The following is a 24911-nucleotide window of genomic DNA, read 5'->3' on the forward strand; positions in this document are numbered from 1 at the left end:
CATATTAAAAGAGCTTATTTACTATAAAAAAAACAATAAATCAGAAATATTTTTTTAAATATCTCGAAAATGGCTGCATTTCAAAGAAGATTGATGAAGAGTTTTTTTTGTTTTAAATCACGTCAGAATTCATAATTTGTGGCTGGAAAAGATTCCTCACACACAAAGATTCGAAGTTTCAAATATCTGTTTTATATGAAAAAATAAAAAAAGAAATAAAAAATGCATATAAAAATTTAAAAAAAATCAAATTGAAATATACAATAAATGATAAATGTTTTTTCAAATATCTCGATAATGGCAGTATTTAGAAGGAGATTGCTCCCGTGGCCGAGTGGTTAGCGTCATAACTAACATGCCGGGTGTTCGGGTTCGATTCCCGTTCTGGTCGGGGGAATTTTTCGTCAAAGAAATTTCCTCCGACTTGCACTGTGATCATGCGTATTCTAGAGCTTGCCATTCAGAATGCATTCAAGGCGTGTTATTTGTCATAGAAATCTCAACTAAGTACTAATAAAAAATGACGCAAGTAATACTACGCTGAGACGACGAAGTTCCTCTAGGAACGTTAGTGCCATTGAAGAAGAAGAAGAAGAAGAAGAAGGAGATTGATTAAAAGTTTTTTGTTTTAAATTACATCAGGATTCATAATTTGTGGCTAAAAATTCATAAAAATTCGATGTTCAACAAAGTTCGTCGAAAACAGTTTTACCATCTTGGACTAATTTTTTAAATTTTCTATGTTACTTCTATTTTATATAAAAAATAAAAAAAAATATATTTTTTAGATATTGAAAATTTTAGTTTTTTTTTGTAAATACAAAACGAGTACTATTTTTTTCACAGTGTATGCTTTTTTCACGTTTTGAAATCAATACTCTATAGCTCTTTCTAAGACTCTATTTCGATACGACTCATAGTTTTTGAGATATAAATCATCAAAGATTTCTCTTACTAAAATCGATACGATCTTTTCAAAAGTTACACTTGAGTGAAAAAATTCCCAAATGCTGTGGAAAACTAATATTGCCTCCAATCCAAACGGAATACAAACTTTCGTTCGAATCAAAAATACAAGTTTTTGAAATTGGCATTTCAGGTTCGCTTTAATTTGGAATTGCACTATTACAAATTAAAGTTTTTTTTTCGTAAATAAAAAAGAGTAATATTTTTTTTCAGAGTATATTTTTTCACGTTTAAACATCAATACTCTATAACTCTTTCTAAGACACTATTTCGGTGCGACTCATAGTTTTTGAGATATAAATTATACAAGATTTCTCTTACTAAAATCGATACGCTCCATTGAAAAGTTACACTTGATTCAGAAAATTCCCAATTGCTGTGGAAAACTCAGATTTCCTACAACCCAAACGGAATACAAAATATCATTCGAATCAAAAATACATGTTTTCAAAATCTGAATTTTTAGGACGATTTCATTTGGAATTGCTCAACTGTATTTTGCCGAGAAAGCAATTCATATCCATACATACTTTACACAACACTCATTCCATTCGTTCCAGGTTGAACTTCTCTGCCCACTGAACGCGGGCGATCCACTCGAGTTCATCGAGCACGGTTACGACCTCTGGGATAGTGCATCAATCGATCCCCTGGACCAGGAGATGCTGCAGTCCCGGCAGATCAAAATCGAGAACAAATACATCGACGTGCAGTGGGTGTTGAAATGTGAATGCGGACCAAAAGTAAGTAGCAATCCAAGGGAAGGATGTGTAATCCTCTCCGAAGTATTCTCTTGTTCCCCCCTCTCATCATTAGATTTACGAACCGATACGATGGAATGCCTTTCTTCAGCTGGTATTCGGTACAATTGATTCTGGTCTATTCCTGTGTCGAGCAGAAAGCCTGCTGCCAGAGGCAATCGTTTGCCAAGAAATAAGGGAAATTTGGTATCCGCTTTATGATAACAATCTTCGTCCGGCCTCGCAGTATGTGCTAATGCTCGTTAAGACTCTTCCTCTCGATGACCATTTCAATCGACACGTATCGCATAAACGATGCCTCTGCGGGTGGTAGCCTTTGGGTCGTGGAACAGTTGGTTATTGGCTTTTCCGGAATTATCTGTGGTTTCATTTGCTGGTAGAATGCACATAGTACGGATAAATTACCACACTTCATGTTTTCCACCCACCAGTGTAATGTTGACCGCGTGTGGGAAGCTCCGAACGGTTAATCCTGTTCCACGCCAGTCGTAGAGATAGGTGAAGGACAGTTCCAATACTAGCTGATACCTTTAGCTTTGTTAGCAGCACTGCTGTTGCTTTGTTATCTTTTAATGAGTATATGTTATCAAGGGGATTCCGCTTGCGAGAAACAATTGCCATGCCAATAAAGATGCAAGATGATGAACAATACGACCAGCATAACCGTGTAAAGCATTTCGAGTTTCGGAGCTTTATTAAAAGGATTCACATTGATGCTGCAAACGATTTTACGTTATTTCCTGGAAGCAAATATTATTGGTATCAAAGGGCCAGCGGAAATCTCGTAAACAGCATAAAAAAGTGATATAGCCAACCAGAAAACGAGCCCTATAACACCCATCATCCACAGGTTTCTGCATTTGACACCAAGCAGGCATTTGAATCACAACAATTCGCTGGAAACCTTCCCCAATCGTAGTATTACGTTCCGATGCGTACGCCAGAGTAAAGGCATCATGTGGTTACATTGGCATTTTTACGACCGAAGGGGAAATAAAACCGAACCACGTAATAGAAACTCAGTGGTGAGGTGAAAAGATTTGATTCCTGTGGTGTCCCACACAGTCGCACAGACACACACGTTCATTCCCCGCACATTTCAGTGGCTTTTCTTTGCAGGGCTTGGGGGAGGGAGGAGGTTGAATGGATTGGGTGGGGGTACGGACGAAAGGCGTCAAATACCTGTGGCATACTCTCATTGGCACTTTCTCTCGGCTCCGTGGCTGCAAGGCGGTTTAGGCGATGTAATACACGTGTCCTATCAGTGGTGTAGTTCAGTTCTGTGCACTCAACATTTTCTGTTCATCAATACGAGTTTTTGATCTTATAGAAACTTTATTTCTAGTTTCATCTAATACATATTTGTAAAAAAATCGCATCCACAAACATATTAATTGCAATGATCTGTCATTGTAGAATCTAGGATATATTTCCGTTAGAGTATACTTCCCGTTAAATTCTGACAACATGCTCAGAATGAAATTTCATCGACTCGTGGCCACATCAAAAATTTTCCACGTTTATTTGACAGATACAGATATACCGATATTTCGATAAAAATTCTTGATTTGAGGATTGCACGATTCGATTTCGGTTCTGTGGCAAAACTTTATACAGGTCGGACTCGATTATCCGGAGACTCGATTATCCGGGATTCGATTATCCGGAATTTTAGGCTCGATTATCCGGAGTATTTTATTTTTGATTTTCGGAAATTTTGAATAATTTGTATAATAATTTCATATTCAATAGCCAATATGGTTATCAAATGAAAGGGCTTGACTAGTAGAATACAGTTATTTATGAAAAATGCAAATCCAAGATGGACGCCACCACAAGATGGCGCCATATATATTTTTTCACAACCCCATATTTATCACATGAAAGAACTTGACTAGTAAAACACAGTTATTTGTGACAAATGCAAATCCAAGATGGCGGTCACAACAAAATGGTGGATTATATCAGTATGGGTATCGAATGAAAGGGCTTGACTAGTAGAACACAGTTATTTATGAAATAAAAAATCCAAGATGGCCGCAGTTCCCAAATAAACAATTACTTTTGAATGGTTTCATTCAGCTTGCCCTGTTTGTATGTATGTTTGAGTGTTTGTAGGATTGCCCCACATTAATTGAAATTTGACCCCATTCCTGATCACTGATTGATCTGAAATTTGGAACATACCTTTAATTCTATTACCATTATAAAACTGCGTATTCCATGATCTTAAAAAATTCAATTTGACCGTCGCTAAATAATAGTCGAATGGCTTGACTTGGAGAATACACTACATTATCAACAAAACAAACATAAATGAAGGAACGGATGTGATAACTACTAACTGTTACTTGTCTAACTATTTTTTAACTTTTAATACATTAATCCGTATAACTTAAAAAGCTGTTTTATTTATTTTATTTTCCAGTTTTTATTAATTTATCTGTACCATTAGTATACTACAATGGTATCTCTACAATAAAACCATTCAACTTTTTTTAAATTTTGATTTCTTACCTAACTTTCTTTGGAATATTTTTATTATTTTTACTAGAAGACGAAGTCTCATGATGTTTCTCTTTGTACTGTTGATTAAAATTTGATTCATTTAGAATTCGGAATCACAAAACAGTTGTACTTCGGGATTGGTTAAAAGTACAATCCAAGCTTTAGTATCAAAATACAGATAACCCATTGTTCTATCAGAATAATATTATTCAAAAAATTTCTTTTCCTTTGGACTTTGAAAATGTGTACGTTATAACGAGGGTACGCTATATCGAAGCTTCCCTGTATTGAAGGGAATGCAAAAAATACATAGTCGACTATTTAGTGGCGGTGACCTTTTCGAATTTATGTTGTTCATAATGTAGTCTATTCAGCCATTTTTTAGCGGCGACCAAATTGAATTTTCAAGCTGTTTTATAATGGCAGTATAGTTGAAGGTATGTTCCAAATTTCAAAACAATCAGTGATCAGGAACGGGGTCAAATTTCAATTAATGTGGGGCAATCCTACAAACACTCAAACATACATACATACAGGGCAAGCTGAATGAAACCATTAAAAAGTAATCAGTTATTTGGGGACTGCGGCCATCTTGGATTTGAAATTTTCATGATATGCTATGTTCTACTAGACAAGCACTTTCATTTGATACCCATATTGATGTGGTTTTGAAAAAAAAATATATTTGGCGCCACTTTGTGGTGGCGGCCATTTTGGATTTGCATTTTTAATACATAACTGTGTTCTACTAGTCAATCTCTTTCATTTGATACAGGTCGGACTCGATTATATGTGATTCGATTATATAAATTTTGGACTCGATTATATACAGTTTGGAATTTTTTTTTTTTATATTTCAAATATGACTGATTGCAAGTAGAAATGTAACCTTTCAACGTTAAGGTGAAATTTGAGTGGCTATTACATGTATAGTGGGGTAAAAATAGTGATTTTTGGAGATTTTGCTTGCTTTTTTTACCATGAATTCTTTATATCGATATTGCAGCCAAGTTAAGAAAGATAGAATTTAGGTGTCAAAGAACAAATTGTAGAGCTGTTTAAAGAGCTTCAATTTAATTTATAGGAACAATCCAGTTAGTACAATTTTTAGGATAAAAGTAATAAGAACACATTAAAAATTATTAACTTTTAAGTTTTTCACTTTCAAAATGTTATTAAAATACACTAACGTGAATGTTCTACTACTATATCCTATACTAAATTTTCTCATCTTTCAAATGAAGGCAACAAAGTTTTCTTCCGTAGCGTATTTTTTTATGTAGAGCCAGTTTGAGGCAACAGAGTCCGAAACAGAAAAAAAGTTCTATAACTCTCTCATTGTTGAAATTCGAACATATGCGTAGAAGGATTTTTTTCATCAAATATGATCGCCTATCACCTCCTGAGAGAATCTGGATAAATTTATTTTTTTCATGTGAGAAAGGTGTTTTCTGACTTTAAGGAGATGAATCAAAAATCAAATTCCTCTTTTATATTCAAAAATCAAACAATACAAGTAAAAAAAAACCAAAAAAAAAATTTTTTGACTCGATTATCCGGAGGATTCGATTATCCGGAGTGAAAAAAAAATCAATACTCCGGATAATCGAGTCCGACCTGTATTTCTATACAAAACAGTGATTCAGGGTTGCCATAAAAAATCTGTGTTTTTGGTCTCTAAAAATCTTTTTATTTGCGTTTCTTTCTCGGAAAATCTGTATCGAAATCTATATAAACCCTTTGCGGTAGTTTGTCTGCTTTCAGCCACCACAGCAGTATACTAATATTATAATTTATGCAACAATGTATCAGTTCACACTTTTTCTAAACGAATTTTAACGTCTTGTGAACTTATTAACGAACCAAAACGGTGCTACTATGAAAAAAAGATATCGGTACTCAGTATAAACAAAAGTTGTCATCCATGCTTGAGGAAATGATTAATGGAAAACTTCATGTATTGCGGCACTGTGTAGATGTAAAGAACAATGTTCTGTATGTTCAAACAAAAAGATAAAAGGCGAAAGACGCCAAACTAATTATTTTTGGGATACACGCGAAAGATATCACACGAAGAAGAATTATGGCAAATATTTTTGATTATAAACATAAAAACATTGTTCAGTAAATCCTTATCAGAAGTTTACAAAAAAATTAAGGAATCTTGTTTATCTTTCATAATCTCAAGTTATATATATCACTGCTTTATCATGGAAATATTTTTTGCGGAATTGTCGAAATTTAGTACGACCACAAAGAGTTAAATTTATAAGTTCAATCTTGAATCATAATCTTAGCTTATTATAAAATTGACGATGTTGATGGTATCCACGTAAAAATTCGTATCCACTGTGCTTTAGTAGGAAAAAGGTAAGCAGTGTCATTTATTTATTGTAAAGCTAGCCGATAACACAGACTTTAGCATCTTTTAGCATTGAACCTGAGAAGGCAGTACTACTCACTACATATGAATGCCAAAATGACTCTCATTCAGACTGATTCGAATGCTATATGAATGAATTTGGTGAGTTGGGAAAAATAATAATGAGATAAAAAAAACTAATAAAGGGTGGGTCACATCAAATTGCATCACGGAAAAAACGCTGTAGAAATTTAATTTTTAGGAATTATATCTTCAGCGTTCGCTTATAATCAGATAAGAGTGTATAGATCACGTTGGCCATGCTTCACTGTCAATTTTTCGTAAATTTGGAAAAATGTCGTCGAACGAAAAAGAGCGTCGTGAATTAATACTGCGCACTCATTTCGAGAATCCGGAGTTGTCACATCGGGACATCGGTAAGATGCTGGGAATCGTCCAATCCACGGTCAGCAGAGAACTAAAACGATACTTCGAGAACCTAACCATCGACCGGAAGGTGAAGAACGGCAAAAATGGATGCTAAGCAGTTTAGACGTGATCCGAAAAGTTCGGTCCGGGATGTCGCCAATAAGCTGAATTTGTCAAGTTCATTCGTCCAGCGGACCAAGCAGCGGGAGGGCATGCGTACATACAAGGTTCAGAAGGCTCCTAACCGCGACGAAAGGCAAAACATGGTGGGGAAGACGCGAGCCCGGAAGCTGTACACCGAAATGCTGACGAAGCCGCATTGCCTGGTAATAGACGACGAAACCTACGTCAAAGCGGACTTTCGTCAGCTGCCGGGCTTGTTGTTCTTCTCCGCAGAGGACAAATTCAGCATTCCGGAGGAAATTCGCAAGCAGAAACTATCCAAGTTTGCCAAAAAGTACATGGTGTGGCAAGCGATCTGCTCTTGCGGAAAGCGGAGCGCCCCCTTCGTGATGACCGGCACGGTAAACGGGCAGGTTTACCTTAAGGAGTGCCTACAGAAGCGCTCACTACCACTATTGAAGCAGCACGAGGGCCCGACCATCTTCTGGCCGGATCTCGCTTCGTGCCACTATTCAAAGGACGTGTTGGAGTGGTACGAAGCCAACGGGGTCACCTTCGTGCCAAAGGAAATGAACCCGCCCAACGCGCCGGAGCTTCGCCTAATAGAGAAATATTGGGCGATTATGGAGCAGGCCCTCCGGAAGAACCCAAAAGTTGTCAAATCGGAGGCGGACTTCAAGAGAAAATGGATTTCTGTTCAAAAAAAACTACAACCTGACGTTGTACAGAACCTTATGGACGGGGTAAAGAGGAAGGTGCGAGCATACGGGCTTGGGCTCGAAGTATGAATAAAAAGAAAATGCCAAAAGTTGTTTAAAAGTTTTTATTTTACTGTCTAAAATTTTCAAAAGGATCGGTCTACTGGGTGAATTTCTACAGCGTTTTTTCCGTGATGCAATTTGATGTGACACACCCTTTATACGTTCTTTTGGAAAATCTTTAAATCTTTATGAAAACCAAAAAAATCTGTAATCTGTATCTACAGATTCTTGGTTTCAAAAAGTCTGAAAATCTGTATAAATACAGATTATTCTGTAAATCTGCAGGGTTACCAGTGACTAAATCGAATGAAAAGATTAGTATGGAAATGGATTGCGATTTAAAAAAATGGATGGAAATCTCTAATGGTATTAGATAAGCCGCATTCAATGAGTCAGATGATCCGACCGGTGAAAAGCTAGGTCACACCGAGTCACTATGATGGCTTTAACTCGGTAAATAATTTGAATTCGAAAAAACTTGAAAAAAGGATTTTTTTCATAAATGAATTCAGAAATGTTCATGGTACAATTAAGAAAAAACAATATTTTCATATTCTTTGAATAGAATGCGCTACCACCCTATTACCTCCTAAAACTATGAAGGGCTGGGATATCGTATTGTATAGTTCATATCTTGATGAAATTCCGGATTCATTTGGAATACAAATCATCCGCTCTTAATGTTAATGTAAAAACTCTTCAAAAAACAAGTAGTGTGTTATATACTGCGTTTCATAACTACACAACCACTGGATTTTTCAGAGATTTGTAAGAAGTCGGTTGAATTGAAGTATTTAGTGTAGAATACAATAGCTATCTTCATTTATAAGACTGCCCATTTGAACTTTATTTTTGTGTTCAGGCGCGAAACATTAAAAAAAAACTAAAATTCCAGTGTTTCATAACTATAAAACCAGATGGAAAAACTCTTACTCCTTTACAAAATAACGTCAATTTCACATGAATTACAATAAGTTTCTAGTTCGTAGGTCATCTTTAGTTCTCAATCAGTTCAAATACACCATTCGGGTGGAAGTACTTCAGAGTCATTCACTTCTGTTTTTGCATCAAAAACACCGTGATAATTGGGTAATTTGGCATCAATTCATAAGACCAGGAAAGTCATTGCATGGTTTAATAAGTAGAGGCTCCAGATTCTGGACTGGTCAGCTTGTTTGCAGGATCAAAACCCTATCAAGAACTTATGAGGAGTGATCGTACGAATAGTAATAGGAGTACCGGTAAGTTTCTTCGTTTTTTTGTCAAAACTTAATGCTTTATTCAAATGTAATATTCAAAGTATTGCCCATCGCTAGTCACAACTTTTTTCATCTTTCTGGCAATTCACGAATCCCTTTGCGGAAATAATCGGCCGGTTTGTTGACTAACCACGAATCGGTCCTATTTTTGACTTCATCAAGATTGGAGAAGTGCTGGTCAACCAGGCCATGTTACATCGATCGAAAAAGGTATTAATCGGACGAAGCAATGTCTGGGGAATACGGCGGGTGAGATAGGACCTCCCATTTCAGCGTTTCTAAGTATGTTTTGACCGGTTTCGCGACATGCGGCCGAGCATTGTCGTGCTGAAAAATAACTTTATCGTGTCTTTTCTCGTATTGTGGCCATTTTTCCTTCAGTGCACGACTCAAACGCATCAACTGTCATCGGTAGAGGTGCCCCTCAATGGTTTCATTCGGTTTTAGCAGCTCATAGTACACTACGCCCAGCTGGTCCCACCAAATACGCGCGGACGTCGATGTTGATGCATGGCTGGGGTATTCATACGTTGCCCGAGGTTTAGGATTATCTTAATAGACGCCAGTAACGATTCGATGCAAAAAACCCTGATACATGAGAAAGAGAAACGGATTCATTTTGGAGGAGTCAGTTCAATATGCATTGAAGTCCATTGAATGTCCATTGAAATGAGAATGAAATGAGATAGTCGAGTCGTAGATTGAGATAACAACTAAACGCCCGAATGACTGTTGAATCATGTTGACGGAGGAACTGCTGGAAGAAGCCAAAACTCATTTCCAATTGAATAAGAAGGCGGATTTTTCATAGTCCGCTGACCATCCTCAGTTGAATATAACTTTTCCAGGCAATGTTTGCAGCCAAAGTGCTGCTTGGAGGAATATACAGCTCTGTTATTCTTGCGGAGATGAACATCTTGCACCTGAGGGAGCCCTTCGCTCGAGAAGTTTTCTTCATCTCCCCGTTTGGTGAATTACGGCTTACATGAGCCATGATTCAATGTATTTCATGAATTCTTCGAGTTCAACTAATCTGCTGAAGTTTTTCGTTGTCGGATTCAACGAGGAGTACCGGATCAAGGGTGTATACTGGATTAATCTGAATCAGACGATGGGCTGTGGCAAATGTTTATGTTTATTGATATTGTTCATGTTTTGATCATCAAGTGTTTTACTTGTTTTTTACAAAGAATGACGTAAAGATGTGGGATTTTTACCTGATACAACTGGCCAATATAGTTCAATATACCAGTTTTCGGACCAGCTGATGATTGCTCGCGTAACTTTTGAAAAGATTCTATGTAACAAATGTAAACAAATCGAGGTAATGGATGCATACTATTAGTTTTCAATCGTACAATTATCTGTCCTCTTCATCTTTATACGATACAAAAAATGTCCAATGTAAAGATTCGGATTTCAAGCACTCGGCTGTTACTTCGGACGCCACTTTCCTCCGAAGCCCGATATGCCCGAACAGTGTTGCCACATATACAGATTTTTCTGTAATGATACAGATTTTTAGCATGTTTCTTGACCAAGGATCTGTACATATAGATTACAGATTATTGGATATCCATGCAGATTTTATACAGATTTTGTAACAAGATTCACTCATTTTTAAATATTTGATCATTTTACGCAACAATTTACAAACTCAATCAGATAATTCGAAAAGCACTGATCTGAACTACTTTTGCTACAGTCAAACGTGTCAAATATAGTAGCAATGGAAAATGTATTTTTTCACAAAATAATACGAGTAAAACAAAAGTTTTAAACCGTCTCGCTACAGAAACTGTGAACGCAATTTTCAAATCGAAATTATTTGTTAAAATTGGAGGGGGAAGTGCCTCAGTACAGTTGTCAAACAACATCTAGGCTAAATTCTACAAGACCATGTCAAACACCACGAGGAAAGTGAGGAAATGGAAGTTCATAACGTGCAACTAAATGAAATAAACTCTTTCCGTCTGTTTTCCCTAAAAATACATTTTAAAATGTTTTTTTTATGTTTTATTAGACATAATTATCTATGTATCTAAACCGCTCATTTTAAGATATTACACACTTTTGATCAAATTAGACCTCTGTGCTAGAAAAAAAATGCACAGTAAACTTTTTGCAGTGTCCAAAGTAACAAAGAAATCAAAACAACACGAAGTTGTACTTCGGTCGTTTTGAGTTTTTGTTTCTTTCGGGTGTTATTATCGTTATTAGTGCAATTCAAAGAGTGATAAAAATAACGATCTGCCTTTAGCAGATTCCTTTGAAAACAATTCTCAAAAACAAAAATGTTACTTAGGACCTTTTCAAAAGCTACGCGAGATTGGTCAATCCTAACGGGTTGCCAATAATATTTGAAAATACACTTCTACATAATTTACTCATGATAAATACTCTCAAACTAATTAAAAATATAATTTGTTGCAAACTATGCTACGGTTTTGCACTACATAAACCAAACGAAACTATTCATGAATATATTATATGAAAACATATGTTAGGGGCGTGGAAAATAGACTTCAGAAACTTTATCTTATTTGGAAACTTGCCATCTCGAGTGGTTCGACATCCCTGTTGTTTGTGCTTGTTCGATGAACAAGCAAAAAGAAGAGTAAGAAGCCAGTTGTCATGTCTTGTCTTAGATTTTTACGCCATTTGGACCCAACTAATTTTCAACATGACAACATATAGTCAAATAAAAATAAATGAAGTAATAATAAAAAAAAATCTTTTCGTGATTTCGACAAGATTAATGGATAGTGATGATAAAGTTTGTTAAATTAAAACAGCGTTCTAGGAAAAATACACAAAAATACATTTCTATATTAAGTTCAATTAACCTTCCTATACTCGCGCATATATCTGACAGACCGAGAATCAATGAGGTGACTGAATCAAATGACTATTAAAACTGAATGAAGTTAAATAAAAAAAATATTTTCCGGAGTTCTTTCATTCAATTATATCTTTGAATAAATACCAACAACGCCTAAAATACACAATAGCAATATTACACAGACACGTACAGTCTGTGAGTATACGAGTATAACATTTTTCGCGCGATTGTAGGAGAGTGAAATAAATTTTTGAGAAAGTTTTTCCAACAGTGTATTTGATTTATTAACCGATTTTCTACGATTGCGTTTTTTTTTTTTGAGAAAAAGTCAATTATCACTGCAGCCGTAATTGAATTTGGTCGTGTGATAATAAAGATTGTAATTTTTGATAGTTGCCACTCAATGTAGTTTTCTAAAAAATTGTATGAGGTGAGGTAGCGGTCGATTATTTCTGCTCTGATGAATACAAAAAGCATGGAGCCGCTGAATTAAGAACATCATTTACAAATAAATACAGCTTAAGGTGAAGGTGCAATGAGGTACATATGGAGGTGGAGCAGTAGGTGAAGTATATCTGTATTGGCAAGCAAAATATCATGTCGTAATTATTTATTGTATATGGAAGAAACAAAACAATGTTGAAAGTACTCACGGTTGCATGATAATTTAAGCCAAAATTCTAATGAAATCATTCAACTGTTTGTTTTTTAACAGATGACAATTGTATGTGGCTTATTTCGATTACTTATGTGGTAAAAAGGTCTAGAGAGCAGTCGTTTGCTTACTTCTCGAAAGCAGTAACACTTTCGGTGAAATTTTTAATAATTTGCGATTATTCTCTCACAATATACACTCCGACACTGAGAGTCTTCGAAACATCAACTTCATAACGTTAAAATAATGAAACTCCGTTTGTTTCTATGAACGTGGGGGAGTGAAAATGGCACATGGAAATATCACTTTCTACCTTTTTTTTTGACGTAATTTCACAAATATTCACTGCACGCTGTCACATTCGCCTCATATTCAGCGGGAACTCTAAACAAATGTACGTTTTTCATTAATAAATTACTTCCTGAAAATAGCATTTTCACATGGATGCGGTGAGTAATCGTAGATAAACACAACGACTGACGTCACTATTTGAGAAATAGTTATGGCAGCGCTTGCTATGTCGCTCGAAACTCTACCATCTTCATTACCTTTTTCCCAGGACATTGGTGAAGGTGGAAGCAAGGCTTTGTAGTAGTATAAGTAAAACCACGTTTAAAAATGGGGTAATAGTGTTTGTGAGAGAAGAACAATTTGTTTCGTTTGTTTTGATCTTTGTACGTAAGTACGTAAATAGATCAATTCACTTATCAGACTGTGTGGCGCTTCACTGACACGAGTCATAGAATACATTTGAAAAAAAAGAAATAACGCAATTCACTACTGAAGTTAAATGTATGAACAATTGCAAATATAAATATATATATATATATATATATATATATATATATATATATATATATATATATATATATATATATATATATATATATATATATATATATATATATATATTTATTTATTTATTTATTAAATATGAATTGTACTTCATATTTGCATATGAAGTACAATTCTGAGCGTAACATGAGTAAATTTATAACACAAGTGAATTAGGGCTCTTTTATTATCAACAAGTTCTTCCGCACAGTAATTCGATATTGATAATTCCTCAATATTTTCCTTCGTTGATCGTATTGTTTTCACATACTCACGCTGGAGAGCCTTAACCCTTCTCTTCGTTGGCCGAGGCATTTCGATTGAATGTAATACTTTTCCGTTTACTATTTTTGAAAGTATAGGCAAACCTGGCAATGTTCCGAGCTCTGCAATACAATTTTCTTAACCAATGTTCAAGTTGCTAAAACTTACATTATAGACACATCAACGTAAAAATAATAATTGTATTGAAATCAACACAATTTTATTGTATTGATTTCCATGACATGAAACGCTATGACTCAGGAATAACATTTTATTGAGTGGTTTTTATATCTGTTTCAATGATGTTGTCTGGCATCAGTGTCGAAAAAATAAAGTTCTTTTCACCAATACAAACAAAACCATTGTAAAATGAAAAGTTAACTTTCAGAGCACTAGCTCGAGTTTTACGACGTTTTCCACTATACATTGCGACGGCAGATGAAAATTTCATATTTGGTGAGTAATCGATTAGATTTTGGTTAATTTTACTTGGTGGGAAGTGTGTGCAAACGATCATTTTCTTCACACTGTTTCGCAAAATTATTGATTTTCGGGCGAGGGGTAAGGGAGGGAGATGAAAGAAATGAGCGCCATTGTGGCAGCCATTTGTGGCTAGCTTCCACCTTCACCTTAAACTTAATTAGAGTATGTAGCAATATGTCTTTGACTGGAGTTTGAGTAATGTCGATCAACTGCCCAGTCAAAAATTTTGTTACGATAGATTTTGTGACTTTTGTTTTATCAAAAATCAGTCCATTCTTTTGTTTTATCTGGTTATCAGCCCGTTCATTTTTAATACCAGTCACTAAAATCACCTGACTTCTTCAGAAGATGAGTTTCACCCTACGGCTACGGTTTTGCGATTGAAATCGAATCTTTCCGAAATGTTTTCTCGTTGCTAGAGATATAGAAGAAGCATCAATGTTTTTTTCGATTTCTTTCGACATCTGCTTCACATCTTCCACTGTCTAAAACATATTTGGACTCGTCATTTTAGTCGAGATGTTAATAGTCTTTCCTCGTCTTTTCTTTTAGGTATTAAAAGCAGCTATCAATCTCACGTTTTGGCATCCGCATATCGAAAATTCTTTGCCCAATAATTGATTTTTCATCTAATCGAATCGAGTGAATTAATTGATTAAAATTCAAAACACTTAATCAGAAGTGTTTCGCGACTTCTTCAAAATACATTCTTCTTCCATTTTTCCTCGCTGGAAATAATACGCAAGGCTGATTCCTGTCTCCAACTGTGACCATGGAGACAACTCAGCGACGGCTTCAGAGCGAAACTTTGCATTCATCCAGCTCTGTTGTGGCTCAAACCGACAAGAGTCATCTCCTTCGCGTTCTGGCGCGGAAAGGAGCAGCGTACAGCCGAAAGCAGCTGCGAAAATTCTCTGGTTGACTTTGAAAGCGCGACTCGGATCTTTCCAACGGCGTGCTTAAACTTAAACGGACAACAAGACTAACAAAAACCGCCAGCGCCGTCAAATGGCGTTCCACTTAATTAGTTACATAATATTGTCTCCGTTTCGGGGGTGGTGAAGCCCCACCACCGTGGAAAGGAACAAAAAAATGTTTTTATGTTTTCATCCGCTTCGCAGTGAGGGAGCGCGCTGGAAGACTCCGAGCGGAGATATTTGTGGGATTGGCGGGGAGGATTGGCGCCGCGGGACAGGTGGGTTAAAATGTCCTTGTTCCGCGAAGGACACTGAGGTGAAAAGATGTGGCACGAATTGTGCTTTAAAAATTCCCGGGAAGAACGCGCCGCCTTGCCGGTGCTGGAGAAATTATGACACGTTTCGCTAATCGCACTCACGTTTTGACATTGTTAGGGTTTATTAGTGTCGAAGCGAGAGAGAGAGGTTCACTTTGCTAACCGTTGAGATTTTCCATGGTAATAATGTAATACAGTTTGTCATTTCATTAATTGGAAATTTACGGTTAGATGGTGGGTGAAGTGCTTCAGCAGCCGAGGTGGAATGAGAGAGAAAGGAATGAAAGAATTTCGAGTATCGATGCATTCTTCGGATGTTTCAATCTTCATGTTTCAAAATCTGTTCGAATTTAAAGCTCTGTGAATTAGAGTGGAAATGTTTCGTTCTGGAAAACAGAAAAATTTGAAATAAAATCAAATATTCTGATTCAGCAACTTCACGCGAAATTAGCAGAAAAGAGTTTGTTTTGAGAGAAGTTAAGGTGAAGATGGAACGAAGCCATTGTAGTAGTAGAGTAGTGCGGGGCAAAGGTGCGCACCTAACTGTTGTCGTCCAATAACTCTTGAAATAAAAGCTAATATAATTCAGTTTGCTTACCAAATTGTAACTTTATATATTACCTTCGAAACGTACAATATTTTCCCGAGTTTTGTTTGTAGTTGAACACATACCTATTTTAATACGAAATAACAAACGCGAACTTTTGCCCCATAGTGGGGGCAAAAGTGCGCACCATACGGGGCGAAGGTGCGCACTTATTGAATTGAGCTTCTGAGATAACTTGTAACAAAAATAAATGCTTTATCATTACCAGTGAAAGAAGCATCATTAATAGAGTGTGTTGGCACTACCCAGTGGGGAGGAGGGGTGTTGAATGATGTTTTATGGAGAAGAGTCGGTGTTATGGTCGAACATGGTTTTTTCATGTGCTTATTGATTCTTGGCACCTAGAAATATTATAACGGGCCATCCACATACCACGTGGAAATTTTTTGGGAGGGAGGAGACTGACAATATAAAATGTCCAAAATTTGAAATAGAATTCTTTTTATTAACAAATCAAGTTTCTAAATGCATAGTTACCTTTACCTGATTTATTTGGAATTCATTGTTAAAAAACACAATATTTATTTAAAGTTCATTGTTAAAACATTACCATAAATGAAACTTAACCGTTATTGAATTGAATGCATGGTAAAAATTAAAACATTTTTATTTGAATTTCGGTTTTAATAATTTTAAGCAATTGTTTATTTTTCTTTCTCTGTCGCAATCCGACGCCTCTCGAAGCATCTGTCGGGCCATTTCGAGCATTTCTTCAAATTAGTTTTCTTGTTGTGAGTCCCGTTAAAAAATTGGTTAAAAACATTTTATATATATTCTTGAGAGCAAACGCTGGTGCGCACTTTTGCTTGAGAAAATATGTAGTCCGCCCTTTTGTAGTGGCAGCCATCTAGGATTTGCGTTTTTCATGAATAACTGTGTTCAACTAGTCAGACCCTTTCATTTGATACCCATTATAACGGGGTTTTGACATCATATGTATTCCGCCATTTTGTAGTGGCAGCCATCTTGGATTTGGATTTTTCATAAATAACCGTGTTCTACTAGTCAAGCCCTTTCATTTGATACCCATATTATTGAGGTTTTGAGAAAATATGTAGTCAGTCATTTTGTAGTGGCAGCCAACTTGAATTTACATATATAACTGTGTTCTACTAGTAAAGCTCTTTCATTTGATACCCATATTGATAGAGTTTTGAAAAAAATATATATATGGCGCAATTTTGTGGTGGCGACCATTTTGGATTTGCGTTTTTCATAAATATCTGTGTTCTACTAGAGAAGCCCTTTCATTTGATACCTATATGGATGAGGTTTTGGAAAACCCATATCGATGAGGTTTTGAGAAAATATGTGATCCGCCATTTTGTAGCGGTCGCCATCTTGGATTTTCAAGATCATGAAATACGCAGTTTTATAATGACTACAGAGATAAAGGTGTGTTCCAAATTTGAGATCAATCGGTCAACAGAAAGGGGGTAAAATTTCTATTAATGTGGGTAGGCGCTACAGACAGACATGTTATAAACATACACACATTACAGATTACACATTACAGGGCAAGCTAAATAAAACCGCTTTAAAATCGAGATGATCATTTTCATTGGCACCCTAAATCATACGTTTTGGCTCGTAGTTCGAAAAAAAGACTCAAAAATCTCAGAGTGTCGATCTTTGACAATTTTTTTTCGAGATTACTGCAGATCTCTACGTTTTATGCAACTATAAGACATCTCTATATATAAAAAAATGTTCTGTTCGTTTGTGTACGCGTCAAAAACTCGAAAAGTACGGAACCGATTGAGCTTAAAGTTGGACACAATATACAACCCATTTCAAGGAGTGTTGTTACGGCATAAAAAATGGAGAATTGGAAGAAAAATGACTTTATATATGACCAGAGTGCGTCTCTGAGATTGAGTTTCTAATTAAAATCGACTATTCAGCAATGAAAATGTGTTCTATGTGATGGAAACATTTTTTTTCCACGTGTTTGACAAAATCATGTACTGAAATTGTGTTTCGAAGTGATTTAAAATTTATCGGTTTCCCTCATCTATCTCTATGTATATAAAAATGTTCTGTTCGTTTGTGTGCGCTTTAAAAACACGAAAAGTACGGAACCGATTGAGCTCAAATTATGATACAATATACAAAACAACCAAACACATCGAGGATTGTTGTTACAACATAAAAAAAATGAAAAATTCAACTCAACCATGCAACCACAATGTACCACAGCAAAGCGTGATCATTTACTGTTTCGGGTGAAAAGCTACATTTCTACTGCACAACATGGGTTTTACCCTGGTCGATCAGTTTCAACAAATTTATTGGAATTTACATCGCTATGCTTGCGTACTATGGAACAGGGTAATCAGATCGACACTATTTATACCGATCTGAAAGCGGCATTTGATCGTGTTGATCATGGAATTTTGCTTGCCAAACTCAACAAATTAGGAGCATCATCTAGTTTGCTTTCGTGGCTGAGCACATATCTACGCGGTCGCAAAATTTCCGTGAGCGTGGGTTCCTCCCAATCGAGGTGGTTCCAGAATGGTTCCGGAGTACCGCAAGGTAGCATTTTAGGACCTTTGCTATTCTCGCTGTTCGTTAACGACATCACCCGACTATTGCCTCATGGAACAAGGTTATGCTACGCTGACGACGTAAAAATTTATCTGCCAATTGAGACCACCAGAGACTATTTGAGACTTCAAAGCTTGATTGATTTATTTGCGGAATGGTGCAACTTTAATCATATGACAATCAGCATTCAGAAATGCACTGTTATCAGTTTTACCCGAAAAAAACAACCAATAGTTTTCGATTACAGCATTAATGGCTCGTCACTCCAGCGAAGTGATAACGTGACGGACCTAGGTGTTGTTTTGGACAGCCCAATGTCGTTTAGACAACATTATACATTCATCATCAATAAAGCGTACCGTCAGCTCGAAACAATCTTTCGAATCGGTAGAGAATTTTGCGATCCTGGCACTTTACGAACTCTCTATTGCTCATTAGTTCGTTCCATCCTTGAGACAAGCTGTGTTGTTTGGAATCCGGATTATGAGTACTGGATACTTCGAATTGAAAGGATACAAAAGTGCTTCATTCGTAGAATTTGCCGCATGCTGCCTTGGAGAAATTATGATAATTTGCCACCTTATGAGGATCTTTGTCAGCTAGTTGGCATAGCTCCTCTCGAGCAGCGACGCAAGGATAGTACCGTTAAGACCGTCCATAAAATCCTATCGGGATGCTTTGATTGCCCTGCTGTTCTGTCGCGACTTCAGCTGTACTGCCCTCTTCGGCCTCGACGGAACCAACATCTGCTACGGGTTGATGCGCATCGCACTAATTATGGTCTTCAAGAACCTATTCGTCAGATGGCGTTAGAATATAATCGTCGTGGAAATTTATTGTCCTTTTAGAATATTTTGTGTGCAACTGTGAAACGTATGCGTAGTAAAGTATTGTCATAATTGTTATCCATCTTTGTTATTCGCCTAGTTTTTATGTCATTTTATTTTGTATACCATTGTGAAAAGATATTGGGTTTTTATGCCGCTTTGAGTTCGAATTTAACGTTTGCTCAAGGTGGCTTTTCCCAATCTAAGTTCCTTTTTTTTACCATTAAGACTTATTGTCGGATGGTTTCGAATAATAAATAAATAAATAAATAAATAAATAAATAAATAAAAGCGTGGCAGGGTACAGCTAGTTTGACATAAAAAATATTCAAAAATTCAATTCGATCGTAATCGGAAACGTGCCTTAATTGAAGAGAGTCGTTATAGCGAAATGTCGAATAAAGAGCGGCCGTAGAGCGGTATGGGTGTATGGATAAAATCACGTGTATTCATCAAGTCATAGTGTTTGTGAGAGAAGAGCAGAGCACCCGGTTTGGTTTGGTGTTGAAACGTAAATAGATCAATTCACTTATCAGACTGTGTGGCGCTTCACTGACACAAGTAGAATACATTTGAAAAAAAAATAACAATTCAATACTGAAGTAAAATGTATGAACGATGTGTTCCGATGAACAATTGCAAATATAAATATATATAGGTGGTATATTTGCATATGCAGTAAAATTCTGATCATACGCGAGCGGAACATGTATTAATTTATAACAGATGCGAATTGAGGCTCTTTTGGTATTAACAAGTTCTTCCGCACAGTAACTCGATGTTGATAATTCCTTAATATTTTCCTTCGTTGATCGTAGTTTTTCCACATATTCACGTTGGAGAGCCTTAACCATTCTCTTCGAGGCAGCCGTGGTAGTGTTCCGAGCTCTGCAATACAATTTTCTTATCCAATGTTAAAGTTGCTAAAACTTACATTATAGACCCATTAAACGTAAGAATAATAATTGTATTGAAAAAATTATAATAATTCTTCGAATCATACCAACACCACATCAAGCATAAACCGATCTGGAACCCGCACCACTGAGATTACCATACTATCAGATACAGTGATTCGCCCACCCAATGACTTATCTACTATCAACAATCAGGTGTATACGATGCCTACTGTCGTTGTCGCACGTGCTGTTTTAGATGAGAAGTGGTTTTACATTACTCGGTTCATGCCTCACGAATCTGAGAAAAATGTCATCAGCTATGTATCGACCCTGACCAGTTGCGATCCTGAACTAATTCGATGTTTCAAACTAGTACGTTCTGACTCTGACAGACGACCACTCTCTTACCTTTCTTTTAAGTTAAACGTTCCTGAATACATAGAAAAAACGGTCCTTTCAGATGGGTTCTGGCCTGAGGGCGTAACTATTAGCCCTTTTGTGAACCGCAAGTCAAACTCTTACAATCAAATCTCAGTTCTGCAACACTACCGACCACCAACACTCTCTCCAAATTTTCCCCAACGTACCCGTCCGGGAGATCGTCCGCAGTCGTTCTACCTTCAGCATCGACAACAAACGCCACTACAACAAATACCAACTCAGTCGCAACTTCCTCAATTGTATCAGCATACGCGGACCGCAGTATGATTAATGAACTTCTAGTTTATTATCAAAATGTTGGAGGGATCAACACTCTCATTAGAGATTATGCTCTTGCATGCTCCGGAGAAGTCTACGATTTATATATTTTCACAGAAACTTGGCTTTACGATAGCACACATTCCAAGCAAATATTTGGCGAATCTTATTCAGTTTTTCGGCAAGATCGCTCAGCATTAAACAGCACTAAACGATCTGGGGGAGGTGTTCTCTTGGCTGCTCGTTCTATGTACAAAACGTGCATGCTATCTCCACCTGGCTGCTCAGGTGTTGAGCAACTGTGGGTCTCGCTCGTTCTCAGCCGTTGTACTCTTTATATATGTGTATTCTACATTCTCTCTTTGATCAGCATCTGTACTCGCTATCTTGGATAACCTCACAGATGGCACTCGACGATAAAATATTAATAGTTGGGGATTTCAATTTTGGAAGTATCAACTGGATTCAGAGTACAGCATCATTTTTGTATCCAGATACATCACACTCGACAATGAACTTGTTTATGAGCCGACTTCTAGATGATTATAGTACTCCAAACCGCGACGAAAGGCAAAACATGGTGGGGAAGACGCGAGCCCGGAAGCTGTACACCGAAATGCTGACGAAGCCGCATTGCCTGGTAATGGACGACGAAACCTACGTCAAAGCGGACTTTCGTCAGCTGCCGGGCCTGTTGTTCTTCTCCGCAGAGGACAAATTCAGCGTTCCGGAGGAGATTCGCAAGCAGAAACTATCCAAGTTTGCCAAAAAGTACATGGTGTGGAAAGCGATCTGCTCTTGCGGAAAGCGGAGCGCCCCCTTCGTGATGACCGGCACGGTAAACGGGCAGGTTTACCTTAAGGAGTGCCTACAGAAGCGCTTACTACCACTATTGAAGCAGCACGAGGGCCCGACCATCTTCTGGCCGGATCTCACTTCGTGCCACTATTCAAAGGACGTGTTGGAGTGGTACGAAGCCAACGGGGTCACCTTCGTGCCAAAGGAAATGAACCTGCCCAACGCGCCGGAGCTTCGCCCAATAGAGAAATATTGGGCGATTATGAAGCAAACCCTCCGGAAGAACCCAAAAGTTGTCAAATCGGAGGCGGACTTCAAGAGAAAATGGATTTCTGTTCAAAAAAAACTACAACCTGACGTTGTACAGAACCTTATGGACGGGGTAGAGAGGAAGGTACGAGCATACGGGCTTGGGCTCGAAGTATGAATAAAAAGAAAATGCCAAAAGTTGTTTAATAGTTTTTATTTTACTGTCTAAAATTTTCAAAAGGATCGGTCTACTGGGTGAATTTCTACAGCGTTTTTTCCGTGATGCAATTTGATGTGACACACCCTTTATTGGATCTTTGCTTCGTCACCCAGGAGGTCTCTAGTCACAATTCTGTTATCCGTGCTCCGACACCTCTTGTTAAATTCACACGACACCACCCAGCTCTTCATGTTCTTCTTCGTGAATGTAAACCATTTGTGTTTGAAGATACTACCGAAACTATAACCTATTGCTTTGGGAAGACAGATTTCGCGGGAATGAACCAATTTGTTTCTCACATGAAATGGAATGAAATCCTACATAAATTCGATGCAAATACCGATTAGTTTACCCCCAAACGAATTCACAGTGTTCCTGAGTACCCTCCATGGTCTAACCGCTATCTTAGGAAACGGCCAAAAGGTCAGCGCTAAAAAAAGTTTTCAAAACACCGTACTGATCAGTTGAAATTTCACTACATCTCATTGAACTGTCGTTACAAACGGCTGAATAAGTCACTGTTCAGCTCTTATCAGTATCGTATACAGTGCAGTCTCAAGAATAATCCTAAAAGATTCTGACGTTATGTTAGTGATCAGAGACGTGAGGCTGGCTTGCCTTCTACAATGTCGCTCGATAACAAGGAAGCCACTTCAATGCGGGAAATTTGTGAATTATTTCGCATTCAGTTCAGCAGCATTTTTACCAATGGAATACTTAGTGATCAACAAGTATCTGCTGCAGCACACAATATCCCCTGTATGCCTGCAGTTGGACCTCATCCTACTATTGATCCCGCTACTGTACAAATTGCGTGTTCGAAATTGAAATGCTCTACTTATCCAGGGCCGGACGGAATTCCTTCTTTAATAATCAAGAAGTGTTCGTCTGCCTTATGCTCACCTTTATCGTTAATTTTTAACACGTCTCTACGCTGCGGCGTTTTCCCTGGCATATGGAAAGAATCATACATTTTTCCGGTTCATAAAAAGGGTTCCAAACGTGAAGTATCAAACTATCGGGGGATTGCATGTCTGTGTGCTATCTCCAAACTGTTTGAGCTCATTGTTCTTGAATTTCTAACGCATAGCTGTTCCAGCCTTATTTCGGAATATCAGCATGGTTTCATGCCCAAACGATCTACATGTACGAATCTCGTCACTTTTACCTCGTTCATTACCCGCTCACTAGAGGATCGCCTCCAAGTTGATGCAATATATACCGATCTATCAGCTGCTTTCGATAAAATCGATCATCGTATTGCAGTGGCTAAATTGCAAAGCCTAGGTTTTCATGGGTGCGTCTTGGATTGGCTGAAATCTTATCTAGTTGCACGCAAAATGTCTGTCAAAATAGGCAATCATATATCCAATCCATTCGACTTAACGTCTGGTGTACCCCAAGGCAGACACCTCGGTCCGTATATTTTTCTTTTATATTTAAATGATGTACATCTCTCCATCCGTTGTTCGAAATTATCGTATGCAGATGACTTGAAACTTTTCAATTTAGTCAGATGTCAGGCTGCAATCTCAGTTGAACATTTTCGCTGAATGGGGCGTCACTAATCGCATGGTTTTGAATGCTTCTAAGTGCTCGGTAATCACTTTTGCTCGCAAACGCTCCGTTGTTCATTTTAATTATTCAATTTTCGAAACTACATTACGGAAAGATAATACTGTCAAAGACTTGGGAGTCATGCTTGATTCTAAGCTTACTTTTAAAGAACACATCGCATACATCTCAGCAAAAGCGACGAAAAGCTTAGGATTTCTCTTCCTTGTTACTAAGCATTTTAATGATATACACTGTTTAAAGGCATTGTATTGCTCTCTTGTTCGATCAACACTGGAATATGCTGCCGTTGTCTGGTCCCCACACTATCAGAACGAAATACAACGGATTGAAAACATTCAAAAAAAAATTGTGCGATTGGCTCTTCGTGGTCTTGGAGGGACCCTCTGAACCTTCCTAGATACGAAGATCGTTGTAATCTTATAGGGCTTGAACGGTTATCCTTGCGTCGTGATGTAGCTAAAGCGATATTTATTTCCGATCTACTGCTCTCGAATATCGATTGCTGCGATCTACTCAGTAGTCTTAATATAGACATTCGTCGTCGTAATTTTCGCTTCCATAACTTTCTTCGTCTCTTTGTTGCTCGGACTAATTATGGTATTTAGGAATGAACCTGTCAATAGTATGTGTAGGATTTTTAATCAGTGTTACAGTGTTTTTGATTTTCATTTATCTCGCTCAGTCCTCAGAAAATTGTACGCTCGTTTATGTTAGTTATTATCATTTTGTTACTTTGAAGTGTATTGTAGTTGGTCATATTGTTATTTGTTTTGTGAACTAGTGTTTAGTGTTAAGATAGAATAAGCTATTTTTTGTTAGGATGAGGATTGTGTCATTTGGACTGTTTTATTCTGTTGACGCAATAATAAGCAGGTTTTATGCCCATTTTAGAAAAATGGGCTTTTCCCTGCTCCAAAAATAAACAAAATATCAACACAATTTTATTTTATCGATTTTCTGGACATGATTCAGGTATGACTTAGAATTAACATTTTATTGAGTG

General features: G+C 37.2%; 1 protein-coding gene across 2 annotated transcripts in view; it reads left to right on the plus strand.

The window, feature by feature from the left end:
• The window catches only part of LOC129769152 (uncharacterized), a 314394-nt gene that overhangs the window by 279778 nt on the left and 9705 nt on the right, over window positions 1–24911 (plus strand). For both annotated transcript variants that reach the window (XM_055771242.1, XM_055771243.1), the window contains one exon: window positions 1527–1709. In XM_055771242.1, coding sequence (XP_055627217.1) covers window positions 1527–1709 — 183 coding nt within the window. The remainder of the gene's footprint in view (window positions 1–1526; window positions 1710–24911) is intronic.

Source organism: Toxorhynchites rutilus, chromosome 2, assembly GCF_029784135.1.
Source record: "Toxorhynchites rutilus septentrionalis strain SRP chromosome 2, ASM2978413v1, whole genome shotgun sequence".
NCBI classification, from domain to species: Eukaryota; Metazoa; Arthropoda; class Insecta; order Diptera; family Culicidae; genus Toxorhynchites; species Toxorhynchites rutilus.